This window comes from Oryzias melastigma, unplaced genomic scaffold, assembly GCF_002922805.2.
Source record: "Oryzias melastigma strain HK-1 unplaced genomic scaffold, ASM292280v2 sc00232, whole genome shotgun sequence".
In the NCBI taxonomy this organism is placed as follows: Eukaryota; Metazoa; Chordata; class Actinopteri; order Beloniformes; family Adrianichthyidae; genus Oryzias; species Oryzias melastigma.
This window is the reverse complement of record NW_023416885.1, coordinates 471,157-486,820: the sequence shown is the minus strand read 5'-3', so window position 1 is coordinate 486,820 and position 15,664 is coordinate 471,157. Positions and strand designations below refer to the sequence as shown.

The 15,664-nt window shown below is 38.0% G+C and overlaps 1 protein-coding gene across 3 annotated transcripts in view; it reads right to left on the bottom strand.

Annotated features, from left to right (window-relative positions):
- nol10 (nucleolar protein 10) overlaps nucleotides 1-8,485 on the bottom strand; it is a 75,720-nt gene extending 67,235 nt beyond the window's left edge. Inside the window, exon 1 of one of the 3 annotated variants that reach the window (XM_024264558.2) lies at nucleotides 8,023-8,485. In XM_024264558.2, coding sequence (XP_024120326.1) covers nucleotides 8,023-8,088 — 66 coding nt within the window. In that variant the 5' untranslated portion in view covers nucleotides 8,089-8,485. The remainder of the gene's footprint in view (nucleotides 1-8,022) is intronic. The other 2 variants (XM_024264557.2, XM_024264559.2) reach the window with 2 other exon arrangements.
- Between the last annotated feature and the right edge of the window lie 7,179 nt (nucleotides 8,486-15,664).

Sequence of the window (15,664 nt, the reverse complement as noted above, 5' to 3'; positions counted from 1 at the left end):
TTCATCCTCTTCAAAGCCCCTCTCACTTCACCTTTACTAATCTTTCTTACTTCCTGCTCCACAACCGTCACCTCTTCTACTCTTTGTTCTCTCTCATTCTCTTCATTCATCAACTCTTCAAAGTATTCTTTCCATCTTTCCATTACACCACTGACACCTGTCACCACATTACCATTCCTATCCTTGATCACCCTAACCTGCTGCATGTCCTTCCCATCTCGATCTCTCTGCCTTGCTAGTCTGTACAGGTCAGTCTCTCCCTCCTTACTACCCAACCTAGCGTACAAGTCATCATAAGCTCTTTGTTTGGCCTTTGACACCTCTACTTTCACCTTACGCTGCATCTCCCTGTACTCCTGTCTACTCTCCTCAGTCCTCTCAGTGTCCCACTTCTTCTTAGCTAGTCTCTTACTCCGTATACACTCCTGCACCTCCTCATTCCACCACCAAGTCTCCTTATCAACTCTCTTTCCTGATGACACACCAAGTACACTCCTACCTGTCTCCCTGATCACATTAGCTGTAGTTATCCAGTCATCTGGGAGTACCTCCTGACCACCCAGAGCCTGTTTCAACTGTTTCTTAAAAGTCATGCAACAATCTTCTTTTTTCAGCTTCCACCAGTTTGTCCTCTTCTCTGCCTTTGCCCTCTCTTTCTTCATCTTCTTCACCACCAGAGTCATTCTACACACCACCATCCTGTGCTGTCTGGAAACACTCTCACCAACCACTACTTTACAGTCACTGATCTCCTTCAGATTACACCGTCTACACAAGATGTAGTCTATCTGTGTGCTTCTACCTCCACTCTTATAGGTCACTCTATGTTCCTGTCTCTTCTCAAAGAATGTATTCACTATCGCCATTTCCATCTTTTTTGCAAAATCAACCACCATCTGTCCTTCTACATTCCTCTCCTGGATACCAAACCTGCCCATCACCTCCTCATCACCTCGGTTTCCTGCACCAACATGACCATTGAAATCTGCACCAATGACAACTCTCTCATTTCCAGGGATGCTCATCATCACTTCATCAAGATCCAACCAGAACTTCTCCTTCTCTTCCAGCTCACATCCTACCTGTGGGGCATACCCACTAACAACATTGAACATCACACCCTCCATTTCTATCTTCAGACTCATCACTCTATCTGACACTCTTTTTACCTCCACAACACTCCTAACAAACTCCTCCTTTAGGATAACTCCTACTCCATTTCTCTTCCCATCTCCACCATGATAGAACAACTTGAACCCTGCTCCTAAACTTCTAGCCTTGCTACCTTTCCACCTGGTCTCCTGGACACACAGTATGTCTACCTTTCTCCTCTGCATCATGTCCACTAACTCTCTACCCTTTCCTGTCATAGTTCCAACATTCAAAGTCCCAACTCTCAGTCCAACACTAGTGACTTTCCTCTTCTCTCTCTCCCTACGAACCCGCCTTCCTCCTCTCCTTCTTCCACCAACAGTAGTCCAATTTCCACCGGCACCCTGTCGGTGAACAGCACCGATGGCGGTCGTTGTTAACCCGGGCCTCGACCGATCCGGTATGGATTTCGTAGGTCTGATTCGCATATTTGATTTGGCCAGATTTTTACGTCAGATGCCCTTCCTGACACAACCCTCTGTACTGCCCAGACATGTGACCATACAATGGACATAACTTAATGAAACTAAAGTCTGAATAGATTTGTCATTAATTCTTGTTTACCTGTTTGTTTTACTAGGGCTGGTTATCGATTATGATTTCCAGAAACGATTCGATTGGATTCACAAGAGCCTGAATTGATTCGATTCTAGGGATGTAACGATTCAGTCAAGCCACGATTCGATCCACAGTTTTAAAGTCACCATTTCGATTTCCTTTGATTTTTTTTTCCAATTTTTTTTTAAACACAATGAATTAAAGGTATTTTAAGGCCAAGCATGTTTTCTTTTTGATTCTTACATAAAACTGTCTGTTTTCCTACTGACAAAAAATGATTCAATACAAATAAACAATAACACAGAATATTGAAATGATCATAAATCCTTTCATACTCTGTTTATGTTGTGCTCCATGTGTGACGGACCGCTGTAACCAGCGCCCACTCAGCGCAAGGTATCGATCTTATATTTTCATTTGAAGAGGCTGTTGTGCCGAGCGTTTAAGTCGCGTGACGGAACTGTTGAGCAGCTGGGCGCGCTGCGTCGGACATTTAATGGGGACGCATGCACTTCATTCAGGAAAAACCCCCGGCGAGATACAGGCTCTGTAGCGCGTGTGTAAAGCATGCTACCTGTAAGCCAGTGTTTTTCAACCAGTGTGCCGCGGCACACTAGTGAGCCGTGAGAGATCGTTTGGTGTGCCGCGGGAAATTACCCATTTTCACATATCTAAAACATTTACCATCGCTATGGTATACGCTCTGTGTTCATCCAAACGGCCCTGATTTAACACTGGATAGTTTTGAATATGCAAGATGGTAAAAGAATCATTTCTTTGATTCTATAAATGACTAATCAGAATGATGTTACCGCAATCCAGCCGCAAAACTAGCCTCAACCTCAGCTTTAGGAAACCCACTCCCCCTTCAGCTGTCTCCGCCAATCATTGTTGGAGGCTTGATCACATGTCATCAATCTGACCAATCAGAAGTGGTTAACGTTCTCACTTCCTTGTTCTGATTCGGCTCATAAAGTCTCTCAGTTCCAACAAAAATAACAGGTAAAGCTCGTGTTTAGCGGTGTAGCTTCCAGCGGGATCCGACGTCAGACAGTTTAAAAAGTGAACAAAAGAACGAAGCTCAGAGACGCGCGTATGCCCGGAATCTGCGTGAGTTTATGGACTACATCCCCCATGATGCATTGGGTTAAAAGAAGTGTGGCTGGGGGGCGCAGGGTGACCGGGGATCATGCCATTTATGTTAGTTACTAAACAATTGATCGGAAGACACGTCAGTGAACGTGACATCCACACACAAAGAGAAAATATTTAATTAAACCTCAAGAATTGCGATGGACATGTATTTAACAGGGAAGGAAAGAAACGGAGAGAAAGAGAAAGAAAGTGCGTGCACTATGCGCTGGGGGGGGCACATGCAGCAGCGCAAGAGCCAAACACACACACAGAGAGAGAATGCAAAACATAAAGAAAATTAGAGACATTAAAAAAGAAGAAGAAACTGAAACCATTTGACTTTTCTTGATAGTATGAAGGAACAGAGTCTGCAGGAAATAATTCTATATATGTATATATATCCTATATATATTTATGGCTCCACAATCAACCTGTCCAGACACCTGAGAACTGAGAGAATCTTCTCTAAAACAGACCAGATCATCACTGAGAAGAATCCAGATTACATCCACAAAGCTCAAACACTTTTCTCTTTCTTAATGTCAATGTGAATAAAAGTCTTGATTTATTGGTTTTGCACAATTTAATTTGCATTTGGGTTGTGGTTGCAGAGTTTTGTGTTGTTCACTTCAAATGTGTTTAAAAGGAAAAAAGCTTAAAATGCGTAGAGTTAAAAACTGAATAGTTAATAGTTAGTTCTTTCATTAATCATTTTGTACATTCTATCTGGAAGGGATAAATAACAGCATATACATAATTTACACTTTATATGAATAAAAACATATTTACATCATGGATTTTGTGCATAATCCTACATAGGAGTTGATAATAAATTAAATATAGCAAAAACAACCTAAAAATCCATTTGGTAGCAGAAAGAGTCACTGTTTTCAGAGAGCTAATGCAAAAGAACTGAATTTCTGATAAGAGCCAAAATTCCATCACTGTTGTGGAGGGAAACCAGAGAAGACTGTAGTTTTTACTTTGTCTGATAGTTCTGGAAGTATTTTTTAAAAAGCATTCATAGAAACTGATTATTTAGAAGTATTTTTTTTTTTTTTAATCATTCTTTAATGATAATAAATGTAGACTGTTTTGATGAGATATACGTTTAACTTGAGCAAATTGATTAATGATACCGACAATATTTACAACAGAAAGTTGTAGTGGAGGGAGGTGTTGAGTTGTTCATGGGATGGGGGGTGTAAAAGAGAATTGAGATTGAGAAACACTGGGTTAAAGTGACAGCACCTCTGCGCTGCAATGATGCTTCCCACTTATATAAAAAAAATGTACACTAGATTGTGGAGGAAATGTACATCAATACAGACTAATTTTTTTACCTTTTGGATGCTAGTGTGCCGCGGGATTTTTTTCATGGTTAAAGTGTACCTTGGCTCAAAAAAGGTTGAAAAACACTGAGGTAGATTAACAAGACACGTCATGGATATGTTAATGGCCCAGCCCCTCTGTCAAATTTTACAACCCTTTGTGGCCCACAAGTCCAAAAGTTTGCCCACCCCTGAGCTATGTTCCCTCTAAGCTGCGTACTGCTCCCACGCCTGTTGCGCACAGCAAATCTGTTCTGCGCACATCATAAAATTGATTCTGAACTTTAAATGAAACTAGAAATTTCACATTACCTGCGATAATGGTAGTGTGAATGCTGTAAACTGCACTTGGCCGCTGAAGATGCTGATATTGATAGCTGAAAACGCTAAAGCAGATTGCTGAAATCGCTGAAGCTGATAGCAAGCTAAAAATGACCTAATTGCCAAATTACTCTAGAAAGCTGGTAAAATGTTTAATTTAGCCAAACAAGGTAGCATAAAGCTAAAATATTAGCTTAACAGCAAAACGGCCTAAAAAACTGAATAATAACCTAAAACAGCCAAAAGAGCTAGCATGTAGCTAAAATGTTAGCTAAACACTAAAATAGCCTAAAAAAATGAAATAAAGCCTAATTTAGTCAAAACAGTTACCCTGTGGCTAAAATATTAACTAAAGTCCAAAAACGGCACGAAATCCGTAGTAACTGTTAAAACAGTCAAAAAAGCTAGCATAATGCAGATATAACAGCTAAATGCCAAAATAGTTAAAATGTTGCTAAAATATGAGCTATATCCAAAATGACCTTAAAAAAAAACATAAGAACATGTCAAATTCATGCTCATTCAAAGTGTCAAATAAGCTCTGAAAGCTGCAGGGTCTGTATGTTCTATCTATTTCAATGGAAACAGTTTATTGGCAGCCAGAAAGGGGTAGAATGCTTCAAAATCCTTTCTAAAACTCTGTTCCAATGTATTTTAAGAGGCAGGCTGGGGCCAACTGCTGAGAATTCTGTCACTGGGCGCTGCTCCCCCCTTTTTCTCTGCCCTTTAGTGAGCTGAAATATTAGCTAATCTTCAAAATATCCTAAAATTTTTTTTTTTTTGGTAATTGTCAAAATAGTCCAAAAAGATAGGATTATGCCATTATAACAGCTAAAAGGCCAAAAATGCTCAAAAAACCCAGAAAGTGCAACAACAGCCAGAAGAGCTCAGATATTAGCAGCCAACATTTTGGATGAATACCAAACTAGTTTAAAATAATCCTTACATTTACAGCACTTAGATAATTATGGAAGCCCAAACTGTTCATAATTAAATAAATAAATCCAACATTATTTAATCAAGCAACACTCCAATAAAAGTCTTTTCAATAAATAATTGACCATTTTATTATGAAATACATTTCATTAAAATTTAAATGGACCATTTTATTATGAAATATATTTCATTTTTACTTTAAAACATAATTTTTATGTTTAAAAAGTTTCATAATAAAAAATATACATCATAATAATTTTTTTTCATGTTGGATATTATTATAATCATGTGGGGTTTTTTTGTAGAAACTTTTATTTCAAAATTACTGTTTTCCAAAGTGTCCTTTTTATTTCACAATGCTGTTTTTCAGAACGACGTATTTATTTCATGATGAGCTTTTTCCGAATAATAACTCTGTCTGTCAATCAACCAGACAAGGCGGGGACACGTTTGTGATTGGCTACTCCTTTAATCAGACATTAGCAGCAGCACCAACTACATCGATCGAGTGTTCCTTCAGCGAACGTGATGGTGCAGTACACACTCCTCAACAATAGGTGGGAGTATGCAACTCAGCGCGTCAAATTGCAACCCAGTCTCCTACAAAAACGTTCAGTACGCACGTTTGCCCACAGGGAAAAATGTAGCAGTTTCACAAAAAACGGGTCAAAATTGTGGAATTCCTACGTCTCATTCTCTCATTCATTTCTACGGAGGTGCGCCGGATCACACGACTGATCACGTGACTTTTGAGTTTCTGCCTGTCGCTAGCAAAAACACGGTGGGATATTCACTCTTTTTCGGTGGAAAATCCCTTAGAATAAAATATTTTGTGGACGAATCTTTATTTTGCCAATATTTCTAGTGAGAATTTCACCCGTTACTATCAGGATATACATTTATTTTGGACATACAGTTCGTAGTTTTTCTGTTTTGCTGGACTTCTCCCCAAAAGGGGCTCCAAAGTCGTGAAATATCAACATTTCCGGTGCACGGAACAATCCTGGAACCAGACGATCAGCAGGATTTGGTGACCCGACCCGCGTCGGTGCTGCGTCAAGGTTTGGGTTAGAGTAGGTTCGGACAAACCGCCCGGACCCCCTTTTTTAATTGGGCCCCGAATGACTCCCGTAAAGCTAGAACGTGATCACAGTCCTACTACTTCCGGTCGAGGACGGTCAAAAGTTTAAAAGTTTCCACAAACGAAGATTCTCAACCATAAAAATAATGTTCCTTTATTTTCTCCCTCATAAACAAACATGAATGTCGGTTAGTTTAAGTGACAATAACGATGATGCTTTCAGACTAAATGAAGAAAGAAAAAAAAAATGTTTTTTTTTAATTGTGCAACACACAGTAGAGCGGGAATCTAGGCATACAAGTCGATTTCAGAGGATCAGCCAATGAATGTTTAGATCCCACCCACTTTCAGTGATTGACAGACAGAGTCATTATTCGGAAAAAGCTCATCATGAAATAAATACGTCGTTCTGAAAAACAGCATTGTGAAATAAAAAGGACACTTTGGAAAACAGTAATTTTGAAATAAAAGTTTCTACAAAAAAAAACCCACATGATTATAATAATATCCAACATGAAAAAAATATTATGATATATATTTTTATTATGAAATGTTTTTAACATAAAAATTATGTTTTAAAGTAAAAATGAAATATATTTCATAATAAAATGGACCATTTACATTTTAATGAAATGTATTTCATAATAAAATGGTCAATTATTTATTGAAAAGACTTTTATTGGAGTGTTGCTTGATTAAATAATGTTGTATTAATTTATTTAATTATGAACAGTTTGGGCTTCCATAATTAATATTTTGATCGTATTTTACATTAATTTACTACATTTATAAAGATCGTGAATCAGCCATCTTGGACGTAGCGAATATCCGTACTCGAATTTTCGGGAGCAAATCGCGAATACCCACGAAAGGGGGATATTGTTGGAAAGCTAATCATGAGAACTACAAGATTTATGTCACAAATTTAGTATTAAATCAATATTCATTTCCATATGATCAAATAACCTACAGAAATCTGCTCCTCTGTGCCTGTAGACATCGCTTCCAGCCAATCAGCTTGCTAGATTCTGTCACGTGACCTCATGTTTCGGCATTCAATTATTACACACGAAGGCTTGCGAATTAAAAAACAGTACCTGTTAATTGTTTTTCTCTCGTGAAAATGACAGGAGATGAAGAGTAAATCAACAGTAATCGACTAGTGGCAAAATTAGACGACATCTAACTTTTTTTTTTTAAAAAAGCTGACGAGTGGTTTTGTGAACTGCAATTTTCGGCCGAAAAATTTCCTAGCTTGTACTGCACAGATTGAAAAAATTCAAAAGCAGGTTAAAGAAAAAAATTCTGGACTATAATATAAGTAGATGTGCTCGCATTTATACAATCCACCGATTTAGTAACACTCGTTCTAAGAAGGAGAGAACGCTGCAGCCTCGCGCGCAGCCCTAGTAACAGAAGGTCTTGCAGAAAGTTCCGATGCCGAAGCTGCACATACGCGCGATTTTAAGGTTTAAGGAATATAACTAAGAAACACGCCGTAGTTCTTACCTCGGGAAGAGACTTTCCATGGCTTAGATTATAAATTTTGACATCGTTTATGCTAGAAATCTGCATTATAGTTAGACGACGTCTGTTGTAACTAGACAGAATAATACTCGTGCTTGTACACGTTTTTAACCAAACGCCAAAAGAAGGTGTCCGGCTCACAAAAAGGTCCGACTAGAAACGACGTGGATTGTTGCCGTTTGTATAGTTCTGCCTGTCTGTTTTGTATACTAGTAGGACATTTCTCAAATGAGAACGCTGGTTTTGTAGACAAAAATATAGATTTATTTTATTTCTTTTTTTTTTTATAATCTAGGAAAAATAACAATTAAAATATTTACAGATAGTTATAATTCTGTTTTGTAATTCTTTCAGAGAATATTAATAAGCACTCTATCATTACTTTAAAACTTGTTTTCAATTTGTAATGATTATTTTTCTGCATTAATATAAAATTGTATTTTGATGATAATCAATGAGTATCGCATATCAGTTACACAATGTATGATTATTATAGTTTACTGAAATCATAAATGTTGTTTTATGAGATTAATCAATAATCAACAAGCACTTCACTTATTTTTTGTGTTATTATAATCATTCTTTGATGAATACAATCTGCACAAATTGTATATTTTTTTAAATAGAATATTTTTTTCTCAATTAACTAATAAAGATGATTTTTATTTATTACCTTTTCTATTTTTATAATCATTCTTTGATGAATACAATCTGCACCAATTGTATTTTTTAATGAGAGTATTTAGATTTTTCTGCATTAGCAAATGAAGATGATTTGCTTATTACTTTTTGCATTATCATAACTCTTTGAATACCATCTGCACAAATTGTCTTTTTGTCAAAGAGAATATTAGATTATTGTTACAGATTAATATAAATGATTTGTCGTGGGTGCTTTGAAATTTGATTACATTTATGATATTAATGATCCTTAATAGCCTGAATCTATAAATGTTTGATATTAAGTCCTGAACCAGATATTGATAATTCATGTAGAGAAAATGTTATGGTCGAGTCGGGGTGGGATTACATACTGTAAATTTGCTTCCTTCCACTCCCTTTCAAGCGATCTACTTGTGATTCATCAAGTGATATGTTATTTCGAAGTATTATGACCTGATTGCTTGAAATAAACCATTTAATTAATTCATTCATTCATTCATTCACTTTGCTACTCTGACTTAAAAAAAAAAAGAAAACTTGCATTTGATCTGATCAAAACCCGATTACATAACTATGCAAAACTGTAAAATGAAGTAACTTAGCAGTGGTGGGATTATATGAGTTCGCTTCTTCATCATACATCATACTCTACTGACTTCAATTAATAATTACAAAAATTAATGAACCAAATGTGATATAAATGTGTTTTATTTTTGTTTGTTTGTTTTCTATTTTCTAATCAATGCAGTTCAATATTTCTTCAATGAGTTTGAAATAATGTGTTTTGTCCTGCAATTTTCATATGCTTGAAATAAACCAATCTATCAATAAATCAATCGAGTTCAGTGCCTGTACGCCCCTTAGGAAAGCAATGAAACAGCCCCTCACATACTATAGGCTTGATCGTAAATAGATATTAATATCTTGAAACTGTAACCATACCCTAAAGTCAACTTTTTTTTTCTTGTTGGTTATCTGTATAAGCAGGGATTTAATAGAGCCATCTCTGGGTCCTTGTCCAACTTTTGACATTCGAAAATAAACTTATTCTTGAAATTATAGTCTAAAACATCTGTGTGCTGTCCCCTTGAAGTTGAATTTGCTGTTAATCTAATGATTTAAGAGCCACATAATTTCAGAAAGTGATAAGGCTTGGCAGACCTGGTAAAAAAGGCCTGCCCATCTTTGAATATCTTTGAACTAAGTGATCTGAAAACATGAGGACTGGGACCCTCGAGGATCGAAAACCTGCTTTAATTTCACTGTAAGCTGTATCGGTTTATATGATTAAGTGAGTGTCAGCTGCAGTTACAGTTGCATTCTGTACATTATGACTAGTTTAAAATGTGGAGACTATCCCGACCAACAGGTGTGTGTGTAACTACAGAGTGTGTGTGTAGACAGGCCCCGCCCATTCTAGTTTACTATTTCAAAGACCTGGATGTTTTATGATGTTGCATCCCTCTGTTGCCATCTTCTTTTTTTCTCTAAACCCCCCACCCCACTACCTCTGTTGTGACAGTAAAATCTGCCCAACACTGGAGGCTCTCAGCCCGCATCTGTTTGCTCATTCACTCTTGTTCCATTCAGCGAACTTACTTGGACATTATATTAACCTATAGAAGCTGAAGTTATAAGCAATGGCAGTAAGACAAAAAAACGAAAGGTACATTTACACAAAAAAATCTGCAATAATGTTCTGAGAAATAAATCTCAAACATTTGTTGTTGAATTAGATATTACCTTCAGCTGTGCCAAACTCCCTCTCTGACCCTGGGTGCTTAGCATTAGCCTGGTGATGCTCTTCTTAAACTACCGTCTCTTTCCAAAGTAAGAGACAATATCCTCTGTGGTCTCTCTCTTAACTGTCTGGAATGTGACATAACGCGAGCGCACAGTAACAAAATCAAAATGCCATTATGCCAACTTGTATGCTTAACATTAGTTTGGCTGCATTGATCAATGAATGAAGAAACATTTTGTCTTTCATTACCATTAACTAATGTTTGCATGACGGTTGTTTAACATTTTGAAGTTTAAACAGGGTTCCTACAGATTTCTTGAAGTGAAATTCACGACATGCATCTAAAAAAATAATCCCTATTTCACTGCATATGGAAAATATATTTTGGTGGATTTATCAAAAGGTTTAAATTGTAAAACTTTTGGCATTTTGCAAGGCAAAATTTGAACTACACTTTGTATCAGAATAAACCATCTGACCATGCTTTCAATCAGAACAGGCATTTCTAGTGGCCGTTTTCTATTAAAATGCTTTTATCACTGGAAATATTAACATGCTTTAAAAGAAAAACTTCTGCGTGACCAAACTATGTTAATGTCACAAACAGGCAGACAGCTGGTTCCACGTGCAGCAGGTTTATTGACAGAACTAAAAGTCCACAGACTAAGCAGGGTCAGACAGGCAGAGGTCATACACGGGCATGGGATCATCCGAGACGAGAGAGAAGGGGAGTCAGAGTCCAGGCGAGGGTCAGGGGCAGGCGGCAGGCAGTCAGAGTAGCAGGGTCGGAGGCAGAAGGTCAGGTCAGGTCAGGTCAGGTCAGGTCAGGTCAGGTCAGGTCAGGTCAGGTCAGGTCAGGAGTAAACGCTCAGAGATGCAGGCAGGGTGGCACAAACAAAACTTCGCAGAGAGTGACAGTGTGGAGCCAGACTATATGCTGAGGAGGTGATGAGATGATGGGGAACAGCTGATGATGATGATGACTCCAGGTGAGGGCAGGTGGTGAGCTCAAAACTCTGGTGAGCACTCCCTCTGGTGACTGGAGATGGTAGCAGCAGGTTGCTCCATGACAGTAAAGAAAACCACGTGGCTAAAGATATCTTTAGTCATTGGCCAGCAGCCATGGGGGAGGGTCAAAACAGAAGAGAGAGATGCATGTGCTGCGATCTGTAAATGCTTGCCAGGATTTTTCTCTTATTCAAACTTTTATTTTGCTGATGGATTTTGAGCGTCTGTATGAAGGCCATGTTCAACACTTTTACTGCAGCTTTGGTACCGCAGAGGAATCCTGCATGACGGTTACTTGAGACGCTACAGCTACAGGAACACACACTAAAAAGTTTTTGTGACATGTAGATTGTTGGTAGAATCCATGTGGATCACGTTAAAAATTGTTTTATTGAGCATGACTTTATCCGACCACATTTGAATGAGTTTCCGTGTCTCATAGTTGTGGTTTTATGACATTGTTTTTAAGAGAATTCTGTTGGAACTACAATAGAGCTTTAAGATGACGTCACGGCAGCAGCCGCGCACGTGCCGCGTAACGAGACACAGAAAAGAGAGTTATACGTTTTTCAGTTAAAATAAACATTCTAACAAATAAACAGTTGGACCAATTATTTCATTTTGGCCAACATGATAATCTAATGCTCTACATTTGTCTGCAGCTCACGATCACCTCATTTCTAACGTGTTTACATCACGTGACTGTCGGGTACGGTGGCCGTTTTGGTTCAGTTGTTCTGCTCTCGGTTTGTTTTGTATTCAGACTGAGGAATCTCAGAGCAAACAGAAGTTCAGTCCAATTGGAAACGAAGCGAGACCACCTCGGAAGATGTCTCCGAGAGCGGAAGAGGAAGGTAGTTATCCTCTGCCAGGACAGGAGACAGATTCTAGCGGCAGTGGATAACTACCTCGGCACCACAGCTCCGCAGAGAAAGTGGGTGTGCTTTCATTGTAGTCTGGGGGCAAAGCTTGCAGCAAAGATTCTTCCTGGAAGAAGCAATTAAACTTGATCTTACGTCAGCACGTTTCCACCCGCTCGTTTTCGTGGGTATGGGAGGGGCTGCTTCAGACAGCGCAGGTTTTAAGAGGATTACTCTCAAATGCATGAACGGATCAAAATACCACTTAGGGGTTCTTTATAGTGAGGAGTGAACGGTAAAATGCACTTAAAACTTCAAAAAGTTGAATTTTCCTGGTAGGACCCCTTTAAGTTTAGCATAAACCTGCATTTAGATTTCGGAATTCACAGTCTAAACTGAAATAATTTAGAAATTTAGTCATAGACAATTTTATATTGGATTTAAATTATAATTAAGTAACATTCCTGTGAAACAGTCTATGGTGTATGAAAAAGCATTTTACTTAAGGTTTTTCTGGATGACTTTAAATGTGATCACTGACCAAAACATTTATCAATTTGATGGTCAAATATAATGAAAAAACTTGTCTGTTAGTAATGAATGAACATGTTCAGATTTCTGTTTAGTACAAGATGCGTAAATACCAAGACAAGTTAGAACAGAAGAGTTGGTCAGAAGCAAACGTGCGGCCGGAGTGTGGGAGGTGGGGAAACAACAACTGACGTGCTCTGTTTGTACCTGAATAAAATGTCATTCATTTTCTTGACTGTTTTGTTCTTTTTGGGGTCACAGGGGTGCTGAAGCCTAACCCGGCTACTGATGAGTGAAGTCAGGATACACCCTGGACAGGTCTCTAGTCTGTAACAGGGTCTCAAACACAAACACATACACATTCCCATTCACACCTAGAGACAATTAAGAGTAACCAATGAACCTATGAAGCATGTTTTTGGATGGTGGGAGGAAGCCGGAGTCCCTGGAGAAAACCCATGATGCATGGGGAGAAAATGTGAACTCCACACAGAAAGGTCTCCAGTTGGTGGTTCTGTTCAGATCCTCCATCCAGGATTTGAACAGGGGCCTTCTTGCTGTGAGGCAAGAGCACTAACCACTGTGCTACCATGTAGCCCAAAATGCACAGCAAAATCAGTCATGTTAATTTAACTCCCATAGAGACCATTTTAACACTTTGCAAGTGTTTATATAATTCTCACCAGCCCAGTGTTGAAATTACACTATAGAAAGTGTAACTTTTTGAATTCTGTTATGGTGTGACATAACTGACAATCTCAGTGTTGTTTTTGACACCTTGACAGTGTTTTTTTTTAACACCAAAATGTGTCAATAATTAACTCTTTCTTTGAGTTGATTTTCCATCATTACTTTTTTTTTTACACTAAAATATAATTTATCTTTTGGTCAGTTTATTTTCATAAGTAATCAAGAACATTGGGTATAAAATATTTTTGTTTTGTTATTAATCATGTTTATGTGATTATTTACAAAATGTAAATTCCCAGCATATATATAATTTATAGTGTTCAAGTTGGGGAGAAGAGTCATCTGTAACCAGTACATCACACAACCCCAAACAAACTGTCATGATCCGGGTGTGGACACAAACGCAGGTTGTGACGAAGGATATAGGTTACTCCTTCTTTCTTTCTTTGTTTGTTAAATTTTTAAAGGGCTGGAATGCTCGTGGTACTTGAAACAGCAACTTTGCGTAGTAGATGTGGATTGTGAAGGAGACCACATTATAATACTTCCAGAACCAATGTCAATTTTATTAAACACGCACAAACTGTCTAACAGCATGAACCTGATTTCTGCTCACAGCTCCCTCACTTGTGGTGAGCGATTTAACATAGACAAGATTTCCCATTTCCCATGAGTCTTAGGAGCTGAAGGCAGGGCTAACCCCCAGGTTGCCACAATACAAATAACCATCAGCAGTTGAATTGTGCCTTTCTTTGATCATACAGAAGACATGTAGAAGCAGCTACACGTTCATCTTTTCCCTTCTTATCCACAGCTGGGTTGAAGGTTCAGCGTTCTGAGAAAAAGTGTCAAAATATGTTATAATGTGAAAGAAACAATTTAACATTTAGCAGGCTTTTTTAAACTCTTTATTAAGAGTAATAAATCATCAAAGCACCATAACATAACACGGACAGATTTTGAAACAACTCTGTCAGCCAGTGTTACTGGAAGCAGTATTGGAAGCTCCACCTCCCAATACTGCTTTAACTCGGGGGGTGTTTAAAACAGCACCAACATCAACACCTATCAACTCAAAATATTTAACACTGGAAAAATCTACACAGATTAACACTATAGATTTTGCTGTGTGTTTTAACATATATTTTTTATTCTTTTTTTTATCCTATTTTAAAAGATTTTAATGTTTAAATATAAAAAGAATGCTAGACTGTGTTGAGAGTAGACAAATGTTGATAAAAAATACATTTGTAGAATATTTTTCACAGGGAGACCCTGGGGTGGCCAACATTTTCTTGAGAGAGACTACTGTCACCTGTGGCCACCAAGTGGGTGTGTGCTTGACCAAGTGACCCACAGACTGGTACTGGTCCACGGCTGAAGGGTTAAGGACCCCGTCTGGCAAACAGTCTTCCTTAATTTATAACAGGGGATAGCCTAACCTCCATGGATACCCAGCTATAGGTTAAATACCTGAAGGAGGATTATAGATTAAGGCTAACTTCTCACTACACATTTCACACTTTTCTCAGGCAAACATGAACATTTTCATACATTTTTCAATTGTTTCAACTCTCAGAGCTCAAGACATCATAAGAAATAGGTAGAGTATAATAGGATGAAAACAAAGGTCTAATCTCAATCATGATTTATATAACTGTTAAGCTACATGTTCAATGTTTTTGTTCAAGAACCAAAGCACAGTACAGATTGATTGACAAGAGCAACACACAATCAGGACGCAGAAAGTATTGATGATAAAAAAAACATGCAAAGTCATACAGAAAAATTCCAATCAAACAGTGAGAATGCGAAAGGTGAACCACATTATAGCAAGGGAGCACTGCACTGTACAGTAGCGATGACGCTTTCCAAAACTTTAATTAAATAACAAAAATGTTCTCCTAAAGTTTAATAAAATAGTAATAATCATCTACCAAAGTTTGGTACAGCAGAAGAGGGATGAGCATAAAGAATGACACAGGCAGCACCATAAACAAACGCTGTGGTGGAGCTGAAATGACATCACCATGATGGGCTCAAAGCCCCGCCCCCACATGAAACCAATAAGGGTCGGCAGTGAGAACGAGAAAACTCTAAACTGAAACTGTAAATTGAGTACTGAAAG